Here is a 22,651-nt window from a genome sequence, read left to right on the forward strand (position 1 = left end):
AATGGTTGAAAAGCACAGGAAAACTGGTCCCCGTACAAAACACATCGTAAATTCATAATACTAAAGATAAATCGTATGATTCAAGGTGGATATAATTTGACAAGGAAAAGCTTTTACAACACAAAAGCTAGATATTCTTGAAATGATTTATGCTAGCCAACCAAGTAAGCAAAATAATTAAAGTTGGATAAACCATAAATTTGGTCCCCACCCACCTTGATATTTCTTTCGTTGAGGCAACAGAAACGTTGGAGAGGACATTGTTTTTCTGCATGTCAATTGTCATATCCAGTAAAATTGGGAAATAATAGTACAGCTGAAAAATGAGTGAATAGTGAAGTGAAGGGGAAAATTTCTCAACTACTCTCTAGTCTCCCCACATTATAAAAGCTCTAGGAGTATCATTGCCTTCCTCACCCTTGGAAGGGACCCTTTTCTCTAATTCTTTTTTAATAAAAAATTCTAAGAAAATATATTCACCAAAATGGATTCTTTATCTTCTTCCTTCCTCTCATCAGTAGCACAAACAAAGGTCCCTAATATTCTAATTAAACACCCATCATCGCCCCCTCGGTTTTACATTTCTTCAGTAAGGATTGAAGATAAACCTCAAGCAGAGATAAATTCATCACCGACACTCACCATCCCTTCCACATTGCCAACATCCCAAAACATCAAATTTCAACAATCATCATCGCCATCAAAAACGGTGTCCGTAAATAAGTATAAAACACAATCATCACCCCCCAAACCTTCACTCCCATTAACGGTTTTAAATACATTTGATGACATCATCAATCAGTTCATTGATCCTCCCACACGACCATCACTTGACCCGAAGTGTTTCCTCTCGGAGAACTTTGCTCCGGTGGAGGAGCTCCCACCTACAGAATGTGAGATTGAACAAGGCGTCCTTCCCTCGTGTCTTGATGGGGCCTACATCCGTAATGGCCCCAACACACAATTCCTTCCCCGTGGGCCCTATCATCTGTTCGACGGGGATGGAATGCTCCATAGTATTCGCATATCTAACGGAAGGGCTGTCCTTTGTAGTCGGTATGTCAAGACATACAAGTATGTACTTGAGCGCGAAGCAGGGTTTAGTATAATTCCCAGTGTCTTTTCTGGGTTCAATAGCCTTCTTAGTTCTGCAGCTCGGGGAACACTGGCTGCAGCAAGATTTGTTGCTGGGCAGTTTAACCCAATCAACGGTATTGGGTTAGCCAACACCAGCCTAGCCTTCTTTGGCAACAGGCTATATGCCCTGGGTGAATCGGACCTTCCATATGAGGTAAAATTGACTCCAAATGGAGACATTCAAACTCTTGGCCGCAATGATTTTGATGGAAAGCTATTCATGAGCATGACTGCTCACCCTAAGGTTGATCAAGAAACAGGGGAGGCATTTGCCTTCCGTTATGGTCCTATGCCACCATTTCTCACCTATTTCCGATTTGATTCCAAGGGAAACAAACAAGCAGATGTGCCTATCTTCTCAATGTTGCGTCCCTCATTCCTTCACGACTTTGCTATAACAAAGAAATATGCAATATTCCCTGATATCCAGATTACGATGGACCCTGCTGAGATGATCCTTAGGGGTGGAGCTCCTGTTGGTTTGGACCCTACGAAGATATCAAGAATTGGAGTGATTCCAAGGTACGCCAACGATGAGAGGGATATGAAATGGTTTGAGGTGCCAGGATTAAATATTATGCACGCCATCAATGCATGGGACGAGGTGGACAAAGATGGAAACGAAGCGATTGTCATGGTGGCTCCAAACATGATTTCTGCAGAACACACGTTAGAGCGTATGCATCTTGTCCATGCATTAGTAGAGATGGTTAGGATTGATCTCAAGACTGGGGTGGTCTCCAGACAGCCATTGTCAACAAGAAACCTTGACTTTGCAGTCATAAATCCTAACTATCTGGGAAAGAAGAACAAGTATGTATACGCAGCAGTTGGAAATCCGATGCCAAAGATATCAGGAGTAGTGAAGCTAGATGTGACTGTGGCACAAGATCATCGGGAATGTATAGTGGCAAGCAGGATGTTCGTTCCAGGAAGTTATGGAGGCGAGCCATTTTTTGTGGCAACTTATCCAGATGACCCAGATGCAGATGAGGATGACGGGTACCTAGTCTCGTATGTTCATGATGAAAATACAGGAGAATCAAGGTTCCTAGTCATGGATGCAAAGTCACCTAACCTTGATGTTGTTGCCTCAGTGAAGCTACCTCAGCGTGTGCCCTACGGGTTCCATGGATTATTTGTAAGGGACAAGGATCTTAAAAGGCTGTGAGACACGTACCCTATAGGCCACATTTCAGAAGCATTCTAAGCCAGACACTACTACAACCCCACATACAACGCCCAAAAAAATATCTAACGGACTTATAGGTTCTAGTTTTACATGTATACTTAATAGACATATACTAGGACTTGCAACTAAAAGAACTTGTGGAATTATTTCTAATGGTTCTTCTAGAGGGAAGAATTGTAAAAATCCCTATATAATATACTTCATTCCATTTGAATTGTTCTCTACTTCTCTTTCAATCTTCTGGAATTTGAGTTCATAATATATGCACGTACATTCCCTAAAAATACTCGTATTAAGTTGCTTAACCCTCTGACACGAAAATATAAAACAAGTTGAGGAAAGAAAAGAAGCGGATAGGAGAAACCGAGAAAGGCATAAATCCTGAAAGAAAATTAATACTGACAGATAGATCCAGATTGAAGTCATTAGGCTAAGGAGACTCACTTTTGGGTAAGGACAGCTGGGTGTAAAAATAAGAAAGAAAAAAAAAACTTCCCAGATGACTGAGCAATAACATCTACAAAAAATTAGGATGATGAAATGTTATCACAAGAGGATGTTGAACAGAGTTCCATTAAAAGCAAATGTGCAGCCTATTCATGAAATAGCCACAATCCAGACACATAACTCTATTTCTTGGTCTCATTTGCAAACAATGCACTTTTAGTCATAAACTTGCTTACCTAGTTTCTACTTGCAATCTACTTACTATCATCAGTTCGTCACAAATCAACTTGTTAACACCCAACAAACTATGTTTACCACAATAATGTCTCTACATAATTCAATATCAGACGAGAGAATAAATAAGATAAGTGAAATTGAATGTGATTAGAAGAAAATTAATAAAACAAAGAAGAACTATATTACGCATGTAATTGGACTCCAAAATATTTCTTTACTCCATGAGTAATGAACAACATACTCATTATCCTCCAGTACATTTATAACTCGGTTCACACCACTCATTTCACCTCAACCTACCCCCCACCCCTTCTCCAAACGGAGGTCTTTAGTGGATAGCTAGAAGCATAGAATGCACGAGATTGGGTACAGGCACGGTAAAATGCCAGCCAAAAATTAGGTGACACAGTTAGGGATAAGTACAAATCATACTGTATAACATTTCAATCCAAGGAGAATTCAGTAGTCCTCAATTGTCAATAACAACCTTCAAAAAGGTGTCCAACTATGATCAATATTGTCAGAAAAACTAGCTTTGAAAACTGCAATTTCTACCACTCAGTACACAGAATTGATTTCACCTTAACAAGCCCTAAAATTGGAATGTAATCAACCCCACTCAACCAAAGGAAACAAAAAATCCAATAAATAGTCAAATAACCAACCCTCCCTGGACAAAGATTTTGTTGCAAATCAGGAAATTAACTTGATTCAACTTTCACTGCCCTCCAGTATTCGAATACGAATTCCGATTTATAAGTTGTGCTTTTATGTGCTGGAAAAAACATTACCATCCTGACTCAGAATCTTCATTAATTTCGCTCAACATGCATTACTCCATAACATTTCCAGAGAAATACCATAACTGCAATCTAGGTTAAGGTATTCAGCCAGCTATGAAATGGGGATTATTCAGGAATTAAAGCAGTGAAATACATTAAATTCAATCTATCTAAATTACTAATCAGCATCAATTCATAACATTGAAAATAAAATTAACCTAGACGAACAGCAGAATATTGGGAAATTTGATGAATTAAAATGCATAATCAACATAATTAAGGGGAGGGGAGAACCGGACAAGGAGAGAGAAAAACCATGCTAGCTGCCATGGAAGACGCAGAAGATGATCCCGATTCTTAACTATGATAGGGACAGGGACTCGCTTCGGTAAACCACCATTGGAGAGTCGTATTCGTATCAACTTCCCTGGAAATAAATTATGTACGGAATATAAACTTTTTCTACAGGTTCTATTATTTTTTTTTAAAAAAAAATTAACTAAATACTGAACCAACACCTACCATAGGTTAACCAGTTTAACTACGTATGTTTTCGCTTGAGCCACTCCTAAATATTTCGCAGTTGATGGAACTCGACTCTGTGACCTCCAAATCGCAAGGTGAGTTCTCCACCAACTTAAATTAGTTCTATCAATTCTATTTATTTTGAGTTATTTCTCACAAAATAATTTGTGACAATGTATAAGAAATAAAATTTCGATAAAATAAGTGTGTTCGAATAATTTTAGTCCATACTGTATTTTCTAACAATTTCACGAGCAAAATTAATTTATTTCAGAAAAATTAATTTTTTTTTAATAAATTTAGAATAGATAAAATAAGTCGAATGGATATATCAATAATACGAGTACTAACTTTTTTTTTTTTTTAATAGATAAGAAGAAGGGACCCTAACTGAACCAGCACCTAGCACAGGTTAACCAGCCCAGCTCCGCAGGTCATCTATTAATACGAGTACTAACTTGATTTCCAACTATTATTATTATTATTATTATAAATACAGTGTACTTGTATACTAAGGCTGGTGAGCATTGGTGGGACGGAAAAACTTGTTAGCAAATATTAAAAAGTTAAAGCTAAAAGCTCAATCATTGTGGAATAATGAAACTTGTAGCTCTACAAAATCTTGTACTCCTTAGTTTTATGGAGCTAGTAGCTTGGTGTTTATTGTTGGGAAAAGCAACAACTCATTCGCCTCTCAATTATACTACATGGGAAAGTGCCTTCACTTGCCATTTTGTTGTTGTTGTTGTTGTGATGATATTTGCCCCCCCACCATACATCATTATGGACCTATAAAAGCTACAACTATGACTGATTTTGCATTAGAGGTTGTGGCTTGAAATTGGGTTATGGCACAACGACGATGCCAGTAACTCGCCAATTCAATCGCATGTTATATAGCAAAATCGCCAATTGAAATAACGACGATACCAGTAACTCGCCAATTCAATTGGTGATTATATTATACTTAACAATATCACCATTTGAATTGGCAATTTACCGAAGTATAAAACATCCACAATTCACTTGACGATTTAGTGCCAAACTGGAAAATAAAATAAAATATTGTAGTACTCCGTAGTTTCTAAACCAATATTAATGTGAATGTTAGATTGAAAATTTATTGAAATAGGAACATATTTCTGAATTTTAACATTTTTTTGCCCAAAATTGCTCAACATTTCTGTGAAAAACGTTTCTGCCGTACACCCTTAAACAAGTGTTTTTGAGTAAGGCCTTATTTGGTTGGGAGGAATTGGAAGGAAAAGAAAAGAAAGGAAAGGAAAAATAATGTTTCCTGTGTTTGCTTTTAAAAGTTATATGGGAAGTGGAAGAAAATGAAAGGAATTGGAAGGAAAGCCCACTTAATAAATCTGTCACTTTCCTTTCCTCCCAAAATTGAAGGAATTTGGAAGGAAAGAAAAACCTTAAAATCTATCAACCCACGTTTTTACCACAAACCACCTTCCACTTATATATGCAAACCTCAACTTCTCCCTCCCTCACGTTCCTTCTTCAACCTCTGCTTCATCTCTGCTATATCACGTAGCTTTATCACGAGGCTGTTTCATTATGCTTTCATTTGTGTTATTGGAAACAAAGGCTATGGTTTTATACTTTTATGATACATGTATATCCATGCTCCAATAATTCGATTAAAATTTAAAAAGAGTTTGTTCAGCTAGATTTACAGTATTTAGGTATAAATTATGCTGAGAATGCTTTGGTAATTGCATTTTGGGTTCATATGCCAACATCAAATGTCACCAACAGTTGCTTTTATAATGTAATAATGCGAAGTACCTTGCCATGTAGCCGAACATATCTGCATTGTGCTGTTAATGGTTTGAGATGGAGAGGATAGGCAGAGGTGGGGGATGAGAATTACTTTGCTCTAATATTTTGGGCAAATTTGAGTATAATGTAAATTATATCGGTTGTAAGTTATTTTTCTTTTTAATTTTAATTTTAATTTTAATTTTAATTTTCTTTTCTTTCCCTTCCCTTCCTTTACTAGTATTGTACCAAATAAGGGATTTCTATCACTTCCTTTCACCAAACCAAACATGAAAAATATAATTTATTTCATTTCTTTTCTTTTCTTTTCTTTTCCCTTCCCTTCCTTTCCCTTCTCTTCCTTTCCTTTACTAACATTGAACCAAACAGGGCCTAAGTAGTCACTGTATTAACAAGTCTTACAAGGTATCAATGGCAATCGAATCTCACGAGGAGCTCGTGGGCGTGAAAACATAAAATCAAACATTTCGAGCTCTAAATTTCCGCGATTATCCCAAAAAATCTCCGCCCAAAACCTAACACCGCCGGAATCGTACCAATCACCGGAAATCTCCGCCGGTTGTCCGCCATTCCCGCCGTAACCACTCCCCCGGTAATGCAACTTACCTTACTTCTAAACTATGTGTTCAATTATTTGGGCTATGCTAGTTTGCTCAAAGTTCAATTGCTTGATTGTTAAATGTGATTTGATTAATTTTAATATCTGCATGTATGCTTCATCTTTGTAGAAGGAAGTGTGTTAATTAGTTCAACAAATTAAGTTAAAATGGTTTAAGCATGATTTGTCCAATCTGATGTTGTAGTTGATAATTTGATTATGTACATTATAGGAATAAGAAAGTAGAATCAAACAATTTGGAAATCGATGTATTTGATTTACTTGATCTTATAATTGAACCTCCCTGTCCTGATATGCATGGATCAACCTCTGATTTAGCAGTGATTATCTGAACAGTCAAATTATCAACCCTCGTGTCGAAAGTCAAAGCCCAAAAGAAGTATGGAAGTGTAAGTAATTCGCTCTTAAAATTTGATCTTGAATTTTGCAGCTTCTTAATTTGGGTATGTTGTAAACATGGGTAGATTTATTGACAATATTGCTGACTGTTTTTTTTATTGATGTTTGGGTATTACACAGAGTTTCTTCAGCTCCTGGGAAAGTTTTGATGACCGGGGGTTATCTTGTTTTGGAGAGACCAAACGCCGGACTGGTGCTGAGTACAAATGCTCGGTTTTATGCTATTGTGAAGCCTATCTATGATGATGTGAAACCTGATAGTTGGGCATGGGTATGTGAAACTTGTTCTTGTTAAGTATTTAGTTTACTGTGTGGTGGCTGGATTATGTGTTTTCTTTGTCCTATGTTATAATGATACCGGATAAGGAAGTGAGTGTAGAACTCGTCTGTTTTTTAAAAGATTGATATTTTTGTTGCTTGGATTTCCCCTAATCCAACCTTTAATAGCATTGACCCAACGGCGCATATTTTGGCCAATTCAAGGTGAAATATGTGGGCATTTGCCCATGTTAGAGAGTCGGACTTTCCATCATCTAAACATGGATAGTTTAAGGTGAAATGAAGAGTTCTTATAACATACATTTGCCATTTGATTCAATTGACAAACTTATGGAAAGTTTTATCCTGTTCTTCAAGTTATCGTCGTCTGTTTATCACTAATTGTGATAGTTGAATTGGCAATCAAGTAAAAGAAGATTTCTTTTCTAGATGCTCATACCAATGAGTATGAATTCTTAGACCTACAGTGTAACATGTAGAAGAAAGTCAAAGCATTGCGTATGAAAGGTCTAAGGATATCCTTTCTATAAAAAATTGTTGCATTGCTGGATCAAGGAATAATATTAGTTGTTTCTTTTACTGTCAAACTTATTATTCTTCCTTGGACCCTTTTCAGTCATGGATGGATGTGAAGCTAACATCTCCTCAACTTGCAAGGGAAACAATGTATAAATTTTCAATGAAGAACTTAACTCTCCATTGTGTTTCATCAAGGCAAGTATTCTTTGAGGTTTCCATGAACTGCAAAACATGTTGGCAGGGAACATGTTAATGTTTATGCATTTTTAATTTCCTCGTAGTTAATTGTGCCGTGCTTCTTCAGTTGTTGATTTATAGCTTATGTGCACGGATACACTCCCTTATTTTGGCATATGTTTTTTGAAAATAGCTTCTAGTTAATATTTTTTTTGAGAAAGAGAAGTTGTAGGAAACCAATAAAGTATCTATTTTACAGCTTCGCTAAGGAAAGTACAATTAATGAAAACCAGTGAACAAGCTCATGTGAGACATATAGTTGTTTTCAATTGCTCTTGCACAGTTCTTTTGACCAGATAGAAGACAAGTCACTGTATACTTGATGCTAAGAGTTGAGTGTTTGTGTAAAACTTGTTAACATTGATATGAAGGGTCAGCTGCAGAGGTCATATGTTCTAGAACTAACAGATAACAGATTAACAGGATGCTTTTTAAGATCTGTAAGAGTTGGATCCCATGGTTATTGTTGGTGTGTTTCGGTTTCCAAACATGCAACTTCAAACTATATACTTTTTTTTTGTTTTCTTTTCTGATAAGTTATAAAATCAAAATGTACTTCAATTGAGCCAGAGAATTGCCTTGAATGTGATTTGGCAGATTCTTTCACCTTAGTAAGTGCCAGTGAAAGAAAATTATTACTAAAACTGACAGGATGTTTCCTATATGAATTTATCATCTTTATATTTCAGTGATGCAAGAAACCCTTTTGTGGAACAAGCTGTGCAGTATGTTATAGCGGCTGCCCATGCTAGGATTGACCAAGATAAGAAGGATATATTGCAGAAACGCCTTTTGCTAGGTGATAGTATGATTTTCAATATTCGTTTATGCTTAATTAGAATGTATGTTGGGATTGCCTGAATGTGATTTCTTAAGTGGCTTGGTGATGCAGGTCTTGATATCACAATTATGGGTGCCAATGAATTTTATTCGTATCGAGATCAGGTGATTTTTCTATTAAGTTTCCTGGTTTTCTTGATTTCTCAATTGTTACAGGGGAATGGAATACACCTGTCCCTAAAATATCATTAATATGACTTTGCAATTTAGTGCATAAAGTTGCTATTCAGAAAAGTGACTTTATTCAATGGTTGGCCAGGTATAGATACCTTTCCATCTACTTTCAAATAGAGTTTCATGTTAAAGCAGATCATCAGACCAGGGGGACTCACATCCGAGAACTATATAGTGTCATATGCTGGAAACCAGGTTGATCTGGTCAAGAGTATTTAACCATCAACAATATGACATAACTAAATTTTCATGTTAGATTTAGTATAGAGAAAAAAAGAAAAAAACCCATGCAGCAGACGTCCAGCATGACTAAATCTTGTTAGATTTAGATACTTATTAGTTGTTTGATCATGGAATCATCGTTACTTGTGGTTTAGGTTAAGTTTTTATGCATATGTCGCAGCATTTACCTGGTGATAGCTGTTAATATTGGTTAACTCTTATGCACAGATAAAGTAGATGAATCATTCTGATACTGTACTTTGTCTCATAGTTGGAAGCTCGTGGCCTGCCTCTCACCCCAGAATCATTGGCTGTACTCCCTCCTTTCTCTTCAATTACTTTCAATGCAAACAATGCAAATGGTGCACATTGCAAACCTGAAGTCGCTAAAACTGGGTTAGGTTCATCTGCAGCAATGACGACAGCAGTGGTTGCTGCTCTCCTTCATTATCTAGGGGTTGTTAATCTTTCAGATTCAGCCAGAAATCATCCTAATGCAGATGTTGATCTAGTGCACATGATAGCTCAAACTTCTCATTGTATTGCCCAAGGGAAAGTTGGCAGTGGATTTGATGTTAGTTGTGCAGTTTATGGCAGTCAACGTTATGTACGCTTTTCACCAGAAGTTCTATCATCTGCTCAGGTCCCTTTTTGCTCTCTCATTGTCTCCTTAAACTTCTCTCTAGTCTTGACTCTTGATAGACATAGGTTGAGTGTATGTGTTGGTTCTTAAAGTAATTAGCAATAAACAATATGAGTGCCAGTGTGGATTTAAAAAAAAAAAGATTAGCTCTTCAGAATCCTCCCTTAAAGCAGGGACAAATAGACAAGTAAATGAAGTAATTCATAAGATTGCTAGTTTTATAATCCATGTTCTCACAGATCTCTGTTAGTATAGGTAAAAGCGTACAGGATGTTAATATATGCTCTCTACTTCCAAGTTTGTAAACTTTGCTATCAACTTCCAACTCCGTGAAGCAATACTATGAATCAATGATTCAATCCCCCTAAAAAAGAGAGAAAAATAGAGAATTAGTTAAAAATAATGAGCAGAAGAGGACATAGCAAATTGTGACATTTTGTTGGTTTGTTGGAGTTGCTAAATGTAAACTGACTCTGTTAATTAGTACGGAGTATATATATGTGGCTGAGATTCTGGATGTTGAAGCTAATGTAAGGAATTTACGTGTGCAATCTTTTTCACTAGTGGAACTATTGATTTTGTTGTAATAATTAATACTTCTAGAATTGTATTTTGATCCAAGATAAAAGGGAACGATGGAGATGTGACAGTGTCTGCATGAATTTCTAGGTTGCAGGGATAGGGGCACTACTTCACGAAGTTATAATTGATGTCATGGAAGGAAAGTGGGATCATGAGATGACTAAGTTTGCTTTGCCCCCACGAATGACTCTTGTAAGTAGGGACTTTATCTCTTTGCATGGAACGTTATTAAGTAAAGCTTATAGCCAAAATATTTCATATTCTGTTTCATTTCGTTTTTCTATCATGTTTTGGATTTTACTATTGATAACTTGAATTTACCCATTATTTCTTTATTCTACATCGTTTCTTCTTCACCCTAGGATCGAACTTGTATCAAGTCTTCAAAGAGGAATAACAGGATAGAGGACTTGAAGAAATTGACATCCAATTACGCTTTATTTTCAACAAACGGAATCCATGAACAACTTTTAATCTGAAGAGTGTATATGTCAATTTGTTTACAGAGGTCTGCAGTCTCTAGTTCTAACTGGGGCATTTTTTATCAATTTGTTTACAGAGGTCTGCAGTCTCTAGTTCTAACTGGGACATTTTTTATAAGGAAAAACTAATGTATTAATCAATAAGGAGCTCTAACTGGGACATTGGATTCCCCAATTCTAGTTGGGGCATGCTTAATAGTTGTTGATTGTCCTTGGCTTGTTTCTTTCCATGGGTCTCTAGCCTATCAGAATACATGTTGGCTTTTAGTTCAAAGCAACAATTTGATTGACATTTCCATGACTGAACTTGTTATGCTAGCTCTAGTGACTATTTCGTGTTAGTCCCATGGTTTGTTATCTATACATTTTCACACTAGATTAGGAATGACAAACAAAGGCACCTTAGTGAAGACTAACTTCTTACCTCCAAAAAAGAAAGTCTTCACCGGCATCAAACCTATAAAAAAGAAAAAGAACAAAGAAGAACCATTGCCTCGTACTTTGTACATAGTTAACCAAAAGTTCCTATGGAAGAGGAACCTTGAGGACGGCTTGACGCAATGCCGCACAATATCCTTGAGCTTCGTATATATTAGATAGCTTTATGTTGCTCTTTTTGATAACTATTGACATTTGCAGTTACTTGGAGAGCCAGGAAGTGGTGGATCTTCCACACCATCAATGGTTGGGGCAGTAAAGAGGTGGAAAAAGTCTGAACCTGAAAAGTCTCTTCACACATTCACAAAATTGTCAGAAGCAAATTCAATGCTCGAGGAACAGTTAAATAAGTTGAGGAAACTAGCGGAGGAACAAGGCATGGCATATGACAGCATCATTGATAGATGTTGCAATCTCAAATCAGAAAAGGTAACCCCTGATAAATATGTAATGATTTTTATTAATTTTTCGTGCAAATGAGCCACAACTCCACAAGAGTAAATTACAAGTCCTAAGTCTTGACACTTGGCCAAGACCTCATTGGTATGAATATCAGAATATGTAATGATTTGAGTGGTGCACAAGTCCCTTATGGTTCAAATGCATAATTTCCAATATATTTGTTTTTCGCAACACACACGTCTGTTGTTCATGGTTGTGGCTTACTTCTGCATATGAGTTTTTCAAGAATCAATTGGTTAGATATGCCATCAATTGGAATCGTTATCTATTATGCCTTTCTTTGCATTCCGACCTTTTTGTGCTCCATCCATTACTATGATTATTCCGTTGTAATGGTTTCTTTCTACCTAAAAGAATTGAAAAGAATTTAACAGTTTCTGGAAACAGTGGATGGAACAATCAGTTTCCCCCGTTGAGCAAGCAGTTGTTGAAGCACTACTAGGAGCTAGAAATACGATGCTCGACATTAGAGGTCATATGCGTCGGATGGGAGAAGCTGCTGGTGTCCCGGTGAGTTTCCCTTTTGTATAGCATTCTATTCTTGCTCAGCAAAGCCTCTCAGAAGTCCAACTGAACCAAAAATTGTTAATTGCCTACCATGAGCTTATGCTTATTTTAATGGCATACCTTCATGCATTATACATCGTATTGATTACCTTTTCTTCTTCAGATAATGAAGGAAGAAATAACAGTTTTATATTGAATAGCTGAAGCACTTATTAATTATTATTATATACTTCGTAGAAGATACTCCCTCCGTCCCATTTTTATAGTAAAATTTCTATTTTGGGCGTCCCAAAATTAGTCATGTTTCTATTTTTGGCCATTAAGTTTCCCACTTTCCCATGTACTATATTAATTAAAAATGCATTGAGAACACAACAAAACTAAAACATGTACAATATTACAATTCCCTATGTACTCTATTCCCCTTTTCAATGTACTATATTCAACTTTCATAAAACCCGTGAAAATGGTCAAACATGACTATAGAGGGACGGAGGGAGTATATAATGACAAAGGACTAACCTATTTCTAAATGAGAAGCTTAAGTTCCTCTGGGTGAATCAATGTTTAGATGGCGAAAGTGTTCTCCTTCCCTTATATTCTGTATAAATGTTTGTTTTGTTTGCATGCAAAGCCACTCAAGGCATGAAACATATAAACCTTCGGTCATATTGGTTCATGTAGTACACCTATTTATATAATTCTCCTTCTTACAGATAGAACCAGATTCACAAACACGACTTTTGGATGCCACCATGGATGTAGAGGGCGTGTTGTTGGCCGGAATTCCCGGAGCAGGTGGATTTGATGCAGTTTTTGCAATAACATTAAGTGATGCGAGCAACAAAGTTGCTAAAGTATGGAGTTCACTCAATGTTTTGGCTCTACCGATCAGAGAAGATCCCCGTGGTGTGAGTTTGGAAAACGGTGATCCACGGTTGCAGGAGATCACATCAGGAATTCATTCAGCAAATATCAATTAAATCAATTTATTCAGCAGAATCCGTGTTTGTGTTTGTGTTTGTGTATTTATAGTACCTTGATATTGGGATGTCAGGTGTAACTTGTAGAATTTTATGTGTCTTGAATACTTCTACCCTTCCAATAAATGATGAAATGTGCCTAGGTTAATACAAATGTAATAATCTAGAAATAAATCCTTCCAGATTGTGGCACGCTCAAATTCTGAAACTTGAACACAAATTTGTTCAATTCAAGTTTGAAGATCCCTCCAATTTTTTGTCTCGATATGAATATGAGACCTAAGAGGGTGGCAAACTGATCTCTCCAACCAGCTTTGCAATTCAGACTCATATTGGAAGTGAGGGGAATATAAGGGAAATTCTTGCTCCAAAGAGCCCCTAGTGGGGTATGATCTCATAAACTTGAGGTTATGAGGCAAAACCTTTACCACTAGGTCAAGCCTTGAGACAAGTGAGTCATATTCCACTGAAGGCGGTAGATTAGAGCCCAAACAGGGTTGACTACTTCGAAGACTGCCGGTATGGTCTACGGGTTGAAATAGATAATTTTTAAGTCTTTTGTCTGGTCCGGTCCCCTATTAAGACAATTTTTTTTGGACCGGACCTGTTTTTCTCTTGAAAAAATTAATTCTCTTTTAATACGTAGGAAAATTACTATACAGGTTTATATTTGGTTTTTGAAAAAGGCCATGAATAACTAGTTTTGTATGCTTGTAGTGGCAGAGGTAGTAATGAGATGTTTTTTAACGTGGTGCTGGGTTTTAGGAATTACCCCTTTTTGTCAAGTTTTTTGGTACGATGGGGTTAGTTTTTGGGATTAGGGGCGGCTATGGTTTTGCTTTGGCACTTGGCCTCCTGATGTAAGGTTGTTTGTATCCGTACTCTATGAGTCTATTCCCTAATTAAATAATATATTTTGTCGGTTAACGTTAAAAAAAAAAGTTTTGTATGCTTATTTTTTTACCATATTTTGTTGAATTATTTTTAAAAATAAAGAAATAAGTCTAAAATCGGCCCAAACTGATCCGATTCGAGTTTTAGACCGATTTTTCGATGCGGTTCGGATCCTATCCAAGCATAATCAACCCTGTCTCTAGATTTTAAATTATCAAATTTTCGGTCTCCTGTCCAATCCGGTCCGGGTTTGAACCGAAAAACTATAAGTTGGTAACCCCTTCTACAAGTCTTGGTTTAGATGAAAGTCTACTTTTGAGTTTTGAATAGGTGATCTAAGCAATGAAGCAATGCATCGTTGGCAAACTAATTTCCTTATAGCTTTCCCTTTCTAGTAAATTCCAGTGTCTTCTCCTTTTCTCCCACCAAAACAAACCCATCTTTAACTTCATACTCCGAATTTGTTTCTGATTTTCGACGATCTATTAATTTCCCAATCCAAAAGATTTTGAAAAAAAAACAAAGAAAAAAGAAGAAAAAACCATGGATTTCGAGCTTCGAAGAGCGAGAGAAAAGTTGCAGAAAGAGCAGAAGGAGAGGAAAGAGATGGCCAAATTGAAGCTTCAGAGAGAAAGGAAGGCTAAAGAAGAAGCTTCTAGACAACGCGCTGCCATTGAAGAAGTTCAGCGAGCTCGCCGTATCGATGCCGCTGAAGCTCAGGTTAAGGTGCGTTTTAATTGTTTTTGCCCTAATTTTATCAAATCTATTGAAATATTTTTGGGTTTGTGTTTGGGGAATTTGTGGATTGTTTGAACAATTTAGCTAGGATGAATTGTAGAAAGATGTGAAATTGAATGAAACTTTTAGTGTTTTGGATTTCAATTTCAATCAATGATTAGTTTACAGGGAAAGGATGGGGAATTGAGTCAATGTTGATGGTAGGAGAACAAAAGGAATCGATTTCAGGCATTCTATTATTGAAAGGAAATTGATTTACTTTATTATGTGAAAAGCACAATCAAGGTTTTTACAATGTATTGTCTTTGTATTATCGTGCCTTCGAGTTTAGTGAAGAATTTCATGTGAAAATATGATAGAGTTTCATCCATATGCTTCGTCAATTTAGTGGATTGCTAGCTTGTAATCTTGTGTACCTTCTCTGCGATTTTTCGATTAGGTTTATAGGTTGTTTTGTACTTCTGTTGTCTGAATGCCCAGCATGTAAACCTTTTCTGGTTGTGAGTTTTGGTTTTGGGGATGTGATGTTATCAATTTCTAATCTGTTTTCTAAGGGACTTCTAATTGGTAGTTATTGGTGCCTTTATTCTTCAGCAGTAGTGTAGCAATGATGCAACTCACTTTTTTAACCTACTGGCAGGAAGTGTGAAATGTTTAAAAAGACATGCTACATTATTGCTGAAGAATATGTTTTACATGATCTTTAAGCTAAGTTTTATTCTTTAGACTTCTGATTCCATCAGAAAATGCTATGCCTTCCACATAATGTACAAGCAAGCCTCCAGTTATAAATGCTCTTGGCATCATGTCAAAACCATAGTGACATGTTTGTTGGATTAAATTCTTCTAGATACTGTAAATGATAACTTATTCATTCATAGAGATATAAAGGAAAAAGTATGAACTATGAAGTATGAAGTAGGCAAAATATAAGTCAGCAAGGGTTTGGTTGATGGAAGTGTTTCGTTAACTTATGGGACTTTGAGTCAAGGCCTAAAACAGTTTCTGTTTAAGGCCAATGCTTATGTAGGAGTTGTAAGGATTAAGTTTCATGCAAAGGGGAATGAAATTTAACCAAATTAAAGAATGAATCAATGTAACTAGGTATTTATGCAGTTAGATTCTGGTTACAACAAAAAAATCGGGTACACTAGGTCATATTTCAACAGGCGCATAAGATTTTACTTTTTAATAAATAACTACAATGATAAGTTTATATAATTTACTTGGAAGCATATTTTACATGGTCATACACAAGACTTGTAATATTGTGAAGGCCTGAACTGGAGTATGTAGATGAAATGTGGAACAATCAATAAAATGCCCAGCATTTCAAAATCTACTAAACATTGATCACATGCTGATTCAGATGAAAACCATGTTATATAAAGCACCTAAACTAGTCATGATTGGTCAAAAGTCCCCTCTGGGGATTAAACCTGGTCAAAGAGGTTTGTGGGTTGAAGTTGAGAAAATTATAGAAACTCAGGGTTCGAACTGATTCAGAACATGTGACATTCCACAAGGGTTGTTGTCCGTTGATGATTTTGATTGCTCAAGGTTAAAATAACTGATCTGGTAACATGCTTTTCGTTACAAAGCAAGCATTTCATTCGGTCTTCTGCCTGTGTAATGCGGGGTTTATACTTTGCAGAGACTCTACCTTCTTGTTTCTTTTTAATGTTTGATTGACATGAAGTAGTGATATTAAACTGTATCTAATTATTTATTACAGGCAGATGAGCAAATGGCTGAAAATTTACTGTCTGGAGGAGGAATCATGTTTCATCGCATCTTAGAAGCTGTGCTTTATCCTGGTGTTGGAGATAAGATTAAGCTTCCCTCATCTTGCTTCACTGAATTGTCTGATCAACGTGTTTTTGACAAAGGACCTGTATACTTCCGGTTGTCTGTCACTGGCCAAGAGAGCTCTTCTGACACCTCTGCTGTTAGCAAGAGTCATGGAGTTACACATTCAGGTGTGTTGGAGTTCACAGCAGAAGAAGGGTTTGTTGCTCTTCCTCCACATGTATGGAGTAACTTATTTCCTACAGAAGCACCAACAACCCCGTTAATTGAGATTCAGTACGTTCGATTATCAAAAGGTTCATATGCAAAACTTCAACCAGAAGATATTAGCTTTTTGGACATACCAAATCACAAGGCTGTCCTTGAAACAAGCCTTCGTCAACATGCTACTCTTTCTCAGGATGACATAATTACAGTTCGACACGGGGAGCTTACATTTAAGCTACATGTCCTTGAATTAAAGCCCTCGAAAAGTGTTTCCGTTTTAGAGACAGATATTGAGGTAGACATTGTCAGTCCCGAAGCTGCCTCTGAGAAGAGCAACCAAAAGGTCCTAAAACCACTCACTTACGGAGTACCGGAATCTGGGGTTGTTGAGGAAGGGGTGTATATGTATTACAAATTCTTGCTCGACAATGATGTGTGGAGTGTAATTGCATCTAGCAATTCCAGAATAGAAGTAAAGTTGGAGGTAGATACTGATTCTGGGGATACAGATCTTTACATATCCAAACATCCGCTGATGTTTCCTACACACCATCAGCACCATTGGTCCTCTCATGATGTGGGTTCCAAGACTTTGATTCTTAGCTCTCAAGATCAGAATCTAGGGTTAGGTACTTGTAGTATTGGTATTTATGGGTTCAAAGGAACAACGAAGTACAAAATAGTGGTGAGTGTTCAAGATAATAGTAACCGTGGCCAACAAGCTGGGTTGTCCACATCATCAACAGTTGATGTAGATTCCGTGGAATGTGGGAATTGCAAGCACTATATACCTAGCAGAAGTATAGCTTTGCATGAAGCTTATTGCCGTAGACACAATGTTGCGTGCCAGTACGCAGGTTGCGGTGTCATTCTAAGAGTGGGGGATGCTAAGAATCATGTGCATTGCAACAGATGTGGGAAGGCTTTCCAGCAAGCAGAGATGGAGAAGCACATGAAAGTGTTTCATGAGCCCCTTCATTGTTCATGTGGAGTGGTTCTTGAAATGGAAGAAATGGTGAGTAAACTGTCTAATTTTCTTGTAGATATTAGTCAACCTACTTGCATACAACATGATTAGAACATGGATAATGCTGATCAATCATCAACACATCAACTTAGAAATGAAAATTTGATGTTCCTCACCAAACTTTTTAAGAAGTACCTAGTTTCTAAATGATTTCTGCATCCCGAATTTGTTTCCTCTTTTCAATGATACAAAAATTCGAATTTTAAACAAGTAGGGGGAAATGTTATGAGGATTTTGATTTTTGAAGTTAAAATGAGATTGGTACATTTGACTTGGAAGGAAACAGTAGAATTATAAGATTGTTCAAAACAATTTTACTCCCTCCGTTCCTAAAAGTTCTTCCCGTTTTCCGAATTGGCGTTCCTTCTTGTTCTTCCCAATTCCCATTGTGAATCTTTTCCTTTTTTTGGCAATTTTCCCCCCAGAATGCCCTCATTCTATAATTTAATACCATATCCTACCTTTATTCCATTCACCTACCCAATTATTCTCAATGATTTCCCCACCCACCTTATTTAATTCATTCACCCACCTTATTTTATGGTTTTTTTAATAAAATATCTCCCCCTTTTTTCTTTCTTTATTCATTTTTTCTCTTTCATTTATTCTAAAAGTAGAATATTCTTACTTTGATCATTACTCTTACACGCAATTATACCAAGATTATATTTTTCTTAATCCCCTTCCCGATTCCAACTGAGAAGAACATAAGGGAACGGAGGGAGTACTACGTAAATGTTACACTAGTACAAAACTAATTTTGTTTGAGGTCAAGTAATGGACACTCTGGGTTGTTCACTTGTGTAGTAGTGTTCCTATGTTCTGATTAGCTGCACCCATGACTGATCTTTTTTGCAGGTTCAACATCAATCCTCGGATTGTCCTATGCGGATGATTACTTGCCGCTTCTGCGGAGACATTGTTCAAGCCGGGAGTTCACCAATGGACACACGTGACCGGTTTAGAGGACTTACAGAGCATGAGAGTGTTTGTGGTTCCAGAACTGCCCCGTGTGATTCATGTGGACGTTCAGTTATGTTGAAAGAGATGGACATTCACCAAATTGCTGTGCACCCGAATAATTAACCCATTCTTCCTCATATTATGCATATATTATGGTTCAACATCGTAATGTAGATTCTGGAAACTGGCTACTTTAGTAAACCGCTGAATAATGCGGTATTCATATTCAAGATTTGTACTTGTGAGAATTGTATCATTACTATTGCTGGCAAGAAAATGAATGTATTTCCTTTCTTTTGTTGTGAGCTGAAATTACATGCTTCTTTTGGTCACTTCTCTTGAATTTAAAGGTCTGGAATTCATTAGTTTTCCAGAAAACATATTTGTGCACAGCGCTTATGATACAGTAGAATTTCTTCAGGACAGTTTCATAATTGAACTTGCTTACAGGTATATATTAGGGCCCTTCTATACCAGTAATCTGATGAAATTCAGCCCTAATATATATCATGGTTCTAGGTTTGAATTGAACATAGTTTTCCTTAGCACCCTTCTTTCCAATTCTTTTTCTAGATGCTGTGTATTGCATAGTACCTCCTTTTCCTTAGTTTTTTCTTTTCACCTTATTCTTATTGCTTATTAGATCAGACTAGAAAAATCAGACTCGGTCAAGAGGCAAAAAGTACTCACATAAGTAGTCATGTAGACCAGATTAAATCGGACCAATCTAAACCAAAAATTAGAAAAATTAGAACGAATCAGGTGAAGAGAAAAAGGTTTTAGCCCATTTCTTTTCCTTTCTAGTCATGTATCCCTTTTAACCATAAAACCTGATTTTGCGCCGGTTTGGCACTATCTTTCCATGATCAAATGATGCATTCAAAAATCCCACAAGCAAAAAGTACTCACATAAGTCATTATCAGACCAGTCTAAACCAGAAATTAGAAAAATTAGAACAAACAGGTGAAGAGAACAAGGTTATAACTTATAAGCCTTTTCACTCATGTTTTTTCTCATTTAACCATAAAACCTGATTTCGCGCCAGTTTTGACACCATCTTTCCATGATCAAATGATGCATTCAAAAGTCTTATAACTCTGATTTTTCATGATTTTTTTTTATAGTATTTCATTGTTTGGCAAGTAGAAATAAAGCTCATAGAGGAAAAAGCAAACTGAGAGGAAATTAAGATTTATTTACCAGTAATCTCTACAAGAGCAAGTTCCATCTTTAAAATGGTGGAAACGATTTCGATCCCTAACAATAATTTCTCGGTTATAGACAACAGAAACAAACTTTGAGTATGTGTGAGTATCCCTACACATCTTGACATTTCTTGCAATTCTGATAGTTGTATTTTCAGGTGTATGTAGAAGTGCAAAAGCAAGGGCCAACTTTTGACTATGATATTTCAACCTCTGCTTCTTCTCTTCTTCATCTACATTATGCAGAACTTCTGATGTATCTGGTAAATACCCATCAAATTTCAATTGCCATTCCATTTGGTGAATCATCTCATAAATTTCTTCCCAATTGCAACGCGATTTGTCCTGTGATACAAATGTGTACACCTTTCTTCTCACCTCAACCAAACTCAACCCAGCAACTTGGTCTGAAACCATGCATCGAACGGTAGCAGCATCAGTCCATTTCTGAGCTTGAGCATACATATTTGACATTATCACATAATATCCAGAATTTTCTGACCCTAATTTCATCAGATTACTGGCTACTTTCTCTCCTATTTCTAGGTTACAATGAACCCTAGCAGCACTTAACAGATTTCGCCACACTACATCATTGGCCGCCATGGGCATTTCCTGAATCATGTTGAAAGCTTCATCAAACTTTGCATTTCTGCCTAAAAGTTCCAAGATGCAACCATAATGTTGGATTGTTGGTTGTATTTGATGCTCAAACCTCATTTTCTTGAACAATTCCAGACCTTCTACTACAAGACCGGCATGTCTACAACCACTTAGCACACCTAAATACACAACATCATCTGGTTCAATCCCTTGTTCAAGCATTTCTGAGAACAGCAGAAGTGCCTTTTGACCATGCCCATGCATCGCGAGCCCTGAAATCATCACACTGTAAGACAATCTGTTCTTTGCCCTCATCTTATTGAAAAGGGAAATCCCTTTTTCTAAAGAGCCACATTTTATGTACATGTCAATCAAAGAAGTCTCAACTATAACATTTAGACCACTCAAGTTCCTCATTAAGTACCCATGTATTGACCTTCCTAAATCTAGGGCACCCAGATGAGTACAAGCAGAAATCACATTAACTAAAATGCTCTCTTCTGCTCTGCAACTTCCCACTTTCATCATATTCCCAAAAATCTCAAGACATTCCCACCACATACCCAAATTAGCATGAGCTGCAACAAGAGAACTCCATGAAGCAACACTTTTCTGCTCCATTCCTTTGAATACAGCACATGAATCTTCTACATTCCCACACTTTCCATACATGTTGATCAGGCTGTTCTGCACAAATAAATCATCAGGGAATCCAAGTTTAAACACCTGCCCATGAATGTTTCTGCCTAAATGCATCAAACCCAAACCAGCACATGCCTTAAAAACAAAAGGGTAAGTGAAATTATCAGGTGAATTTCCTCTCTCAAGCATTTCATCAAACAGTTTAAGTGCACTCTTGAAATCGTTCTCCTTAGCATGCCCTCTAATCATGGTGTTGAATTCAAATGTACCTGGATCATCAATCTGATTAAATACTAATGATGCATAATCCATACTTCCCCAATTTGAGATTGCACAAGTTGCAAGCAAATTACTAACACAAAAAGAATCACAAAACAACCCCAATTTGAGCATTTGCCCATGAATTTGTTTCAATTCTTCCATGGCGTTGCATTTCTTTAACAAAGAAACACATTCTTTCTCTCTCCACCTTAAATTGGTGTCTGAGCTATGTGGGCAATCTTCTGGTGGCAGGAAGATATGGGGTTGATGAAGAACTGATAATTTAATCATTCTTTATTTTAATCACATTTTGAAGCAATGCAAATTGCTAATTTCCTTGTGAATTTCTTCTAAGAAAAGGTCAAGATTTTATGAATCAATTGAGAAGAAGTTGACTAAGATCACTTTCAAATTTCAAGTGGGTTTTTTTAAAAGAAATTCTGGGTACAAGAAAAATAAGACCATGGAAAAAGGTTGGAAAATGAAGATTGAATGTGATCCATGAGAATTAGGAGGGAGAATTTGAGCCAGAGAAATCATGTCAATTAACAGGACATGTTTCAGAAAAGATAGGATAATGTTTATTTTTCTGGGTTTGGGCTGACATGGCCTTGGATTTGGTAGCCTCACAACAATAGCCCATGCCTACATGGACCTAGATACTTATATTCTCAACTCTCAATAACTTGATAATGTGACTTTGTTCTCTTCGCCTTATCTAGATCCATGTAGGCATATCATATCAGACTAAAAATATTATATCAGATCATAAAAGTAAAAAATACTCACAGAAAACAT

At 36.7% G+C, this 22,651-nt stretch overlaps 4 protein-coding genes across 7 annotated transcripts; 3 read left to right on the forward strand and 1 right to left on the reverse strand.

Moving 5' to 3' along the window:
• Positions 1-317: 317 nt before the first annotated feature.
• LOC110791327 (probable carotenoid cleavage dioxygenase 4, chloroplastic) lies at positions 318-2,553 on the forward strand. Its single transcript, XM_021996080.2, has one exon. The coding sequence runs from the start codon at positions 485-487 to the stop codon at positions 2,306-2,308; it is 1,824 nt and encodes a 607-aa protein (XP_021851772.1). The 5' UTR covers positions 318-484; the 3' UTR covers positions 2,309-2,553.
• A 3,827-nt stretch (positions 2,554-6,380) lies between these two features.
• On the forward strand, positions 6,381-13,765 carry LOC110791371 (phosphomevalonate kinase, peroxisomal). Of its 3 annotated transcripts, none has more exons than XM_021996124.2 (11): positions 6,381-6,709; positions 7,055-7,125; positions 7,256-7,406; positions 8,031-8,128; positions 8,860-8,969; positions 9,063-9,115; positions 9,678-10,049; positions 10,719-10,823; positions 11,753-11,980; positions 12,401-12,523; positions 13,237-13,765. In XM_021996124.2, exons 2-11 carry the CDS (start codon positions 7,118-7,120, stop codon positions 13,501-13,503), a joined length of 1,515 nt encoding a protein of 504 aa, XP_021851816.1. In that variant the 5' UTR covers positions 6,381-6,709; positions 7,055-7,117; the 3' UTR covers positions 13,504-13,765. The 3 variants fall into 3 exon arrangements, with proteins under 3 accessions (XP_021851816.1, XP_021851821.1, XP_021851811.1); XM_021996129.2 differs by having other exon boundaries at positions 6,498-6,709; positions 7,073-7,125; XM_021996119.2 differs by having other exon boundaries at positions 6,499-6,709; positions 7,058-7,125.
• Positions 13,766-14,701: 936 nt separating this feature from the next.
• LOC110791344 (uncharacterized) lies at positions 14,702-19,453 on the forward strand. The gene is made up of 3 exons (XM_021996095.2): positions 14,702-15,123; positions 16,871-18,166; positions 19,037-19,453. Exons 1-3 carry the CDS (start codon positions 14,941-14,943, stop codon positions 19,262-19,264), a joined length of 1,707 nt encoding a protein of 568 aa, XP_021851787.1. The 5' UTR covers positions 14,702-14,940; the 3' UTR covers positions 19,265-19,453.
• Positions 19,454-20,300: 847 nt separating this feature from the next.
• On the reverse strand, positions 20,301-22,398 carry LOC110791337 (pentatricopeptide repeat-containing protein At1g31920). 2 transcript variants are annotated; one of them, XM_056830897.1, is made up of 2 exons: positions 21,514-22,398; positions 20,301-21,222 (listed from the first exon to the last, which is right to left on the reverse strand). In XM_056830897.1, exons 1-2 carry the CDS (start codon positions 22,142-22,144, stop codon positions 20,339-20,341), a joined length of 1,515 nt encoding a protein of 504 aa, XP_056686875.1. In that variant the 5' UTR covers positions 22,145-22,398; the 3' UTR covers positions 20,301-20,338. The 2 variants fall into 2 exon arrangements, with proteins under 2 accessions (XP_056686875.1, XP_021851783.1); XM_021996091.2 differs by having other exon boundaries at positions 20,301-22,397.
• Between the last annotated feature and the right edge of the window lie 253 nt (positions 22,399-22,651).

The sequence above is a fragment of the Spinacia oleracea genome, chromosome 6 (assembly GCF_020520425.1).
Source record: "Spinacia oleracea cultivar Varoflay chromosome 6, BTI_SOV_V1, whole genome shotgun sequence".
NCBI classification, from domain to species: Eukaryota; Viridiplantae; Streptophyta; class Magnoliopsida; order Caryophyllales; family Amaranthaceae; genus Spinacia; species Spinacia oleracea.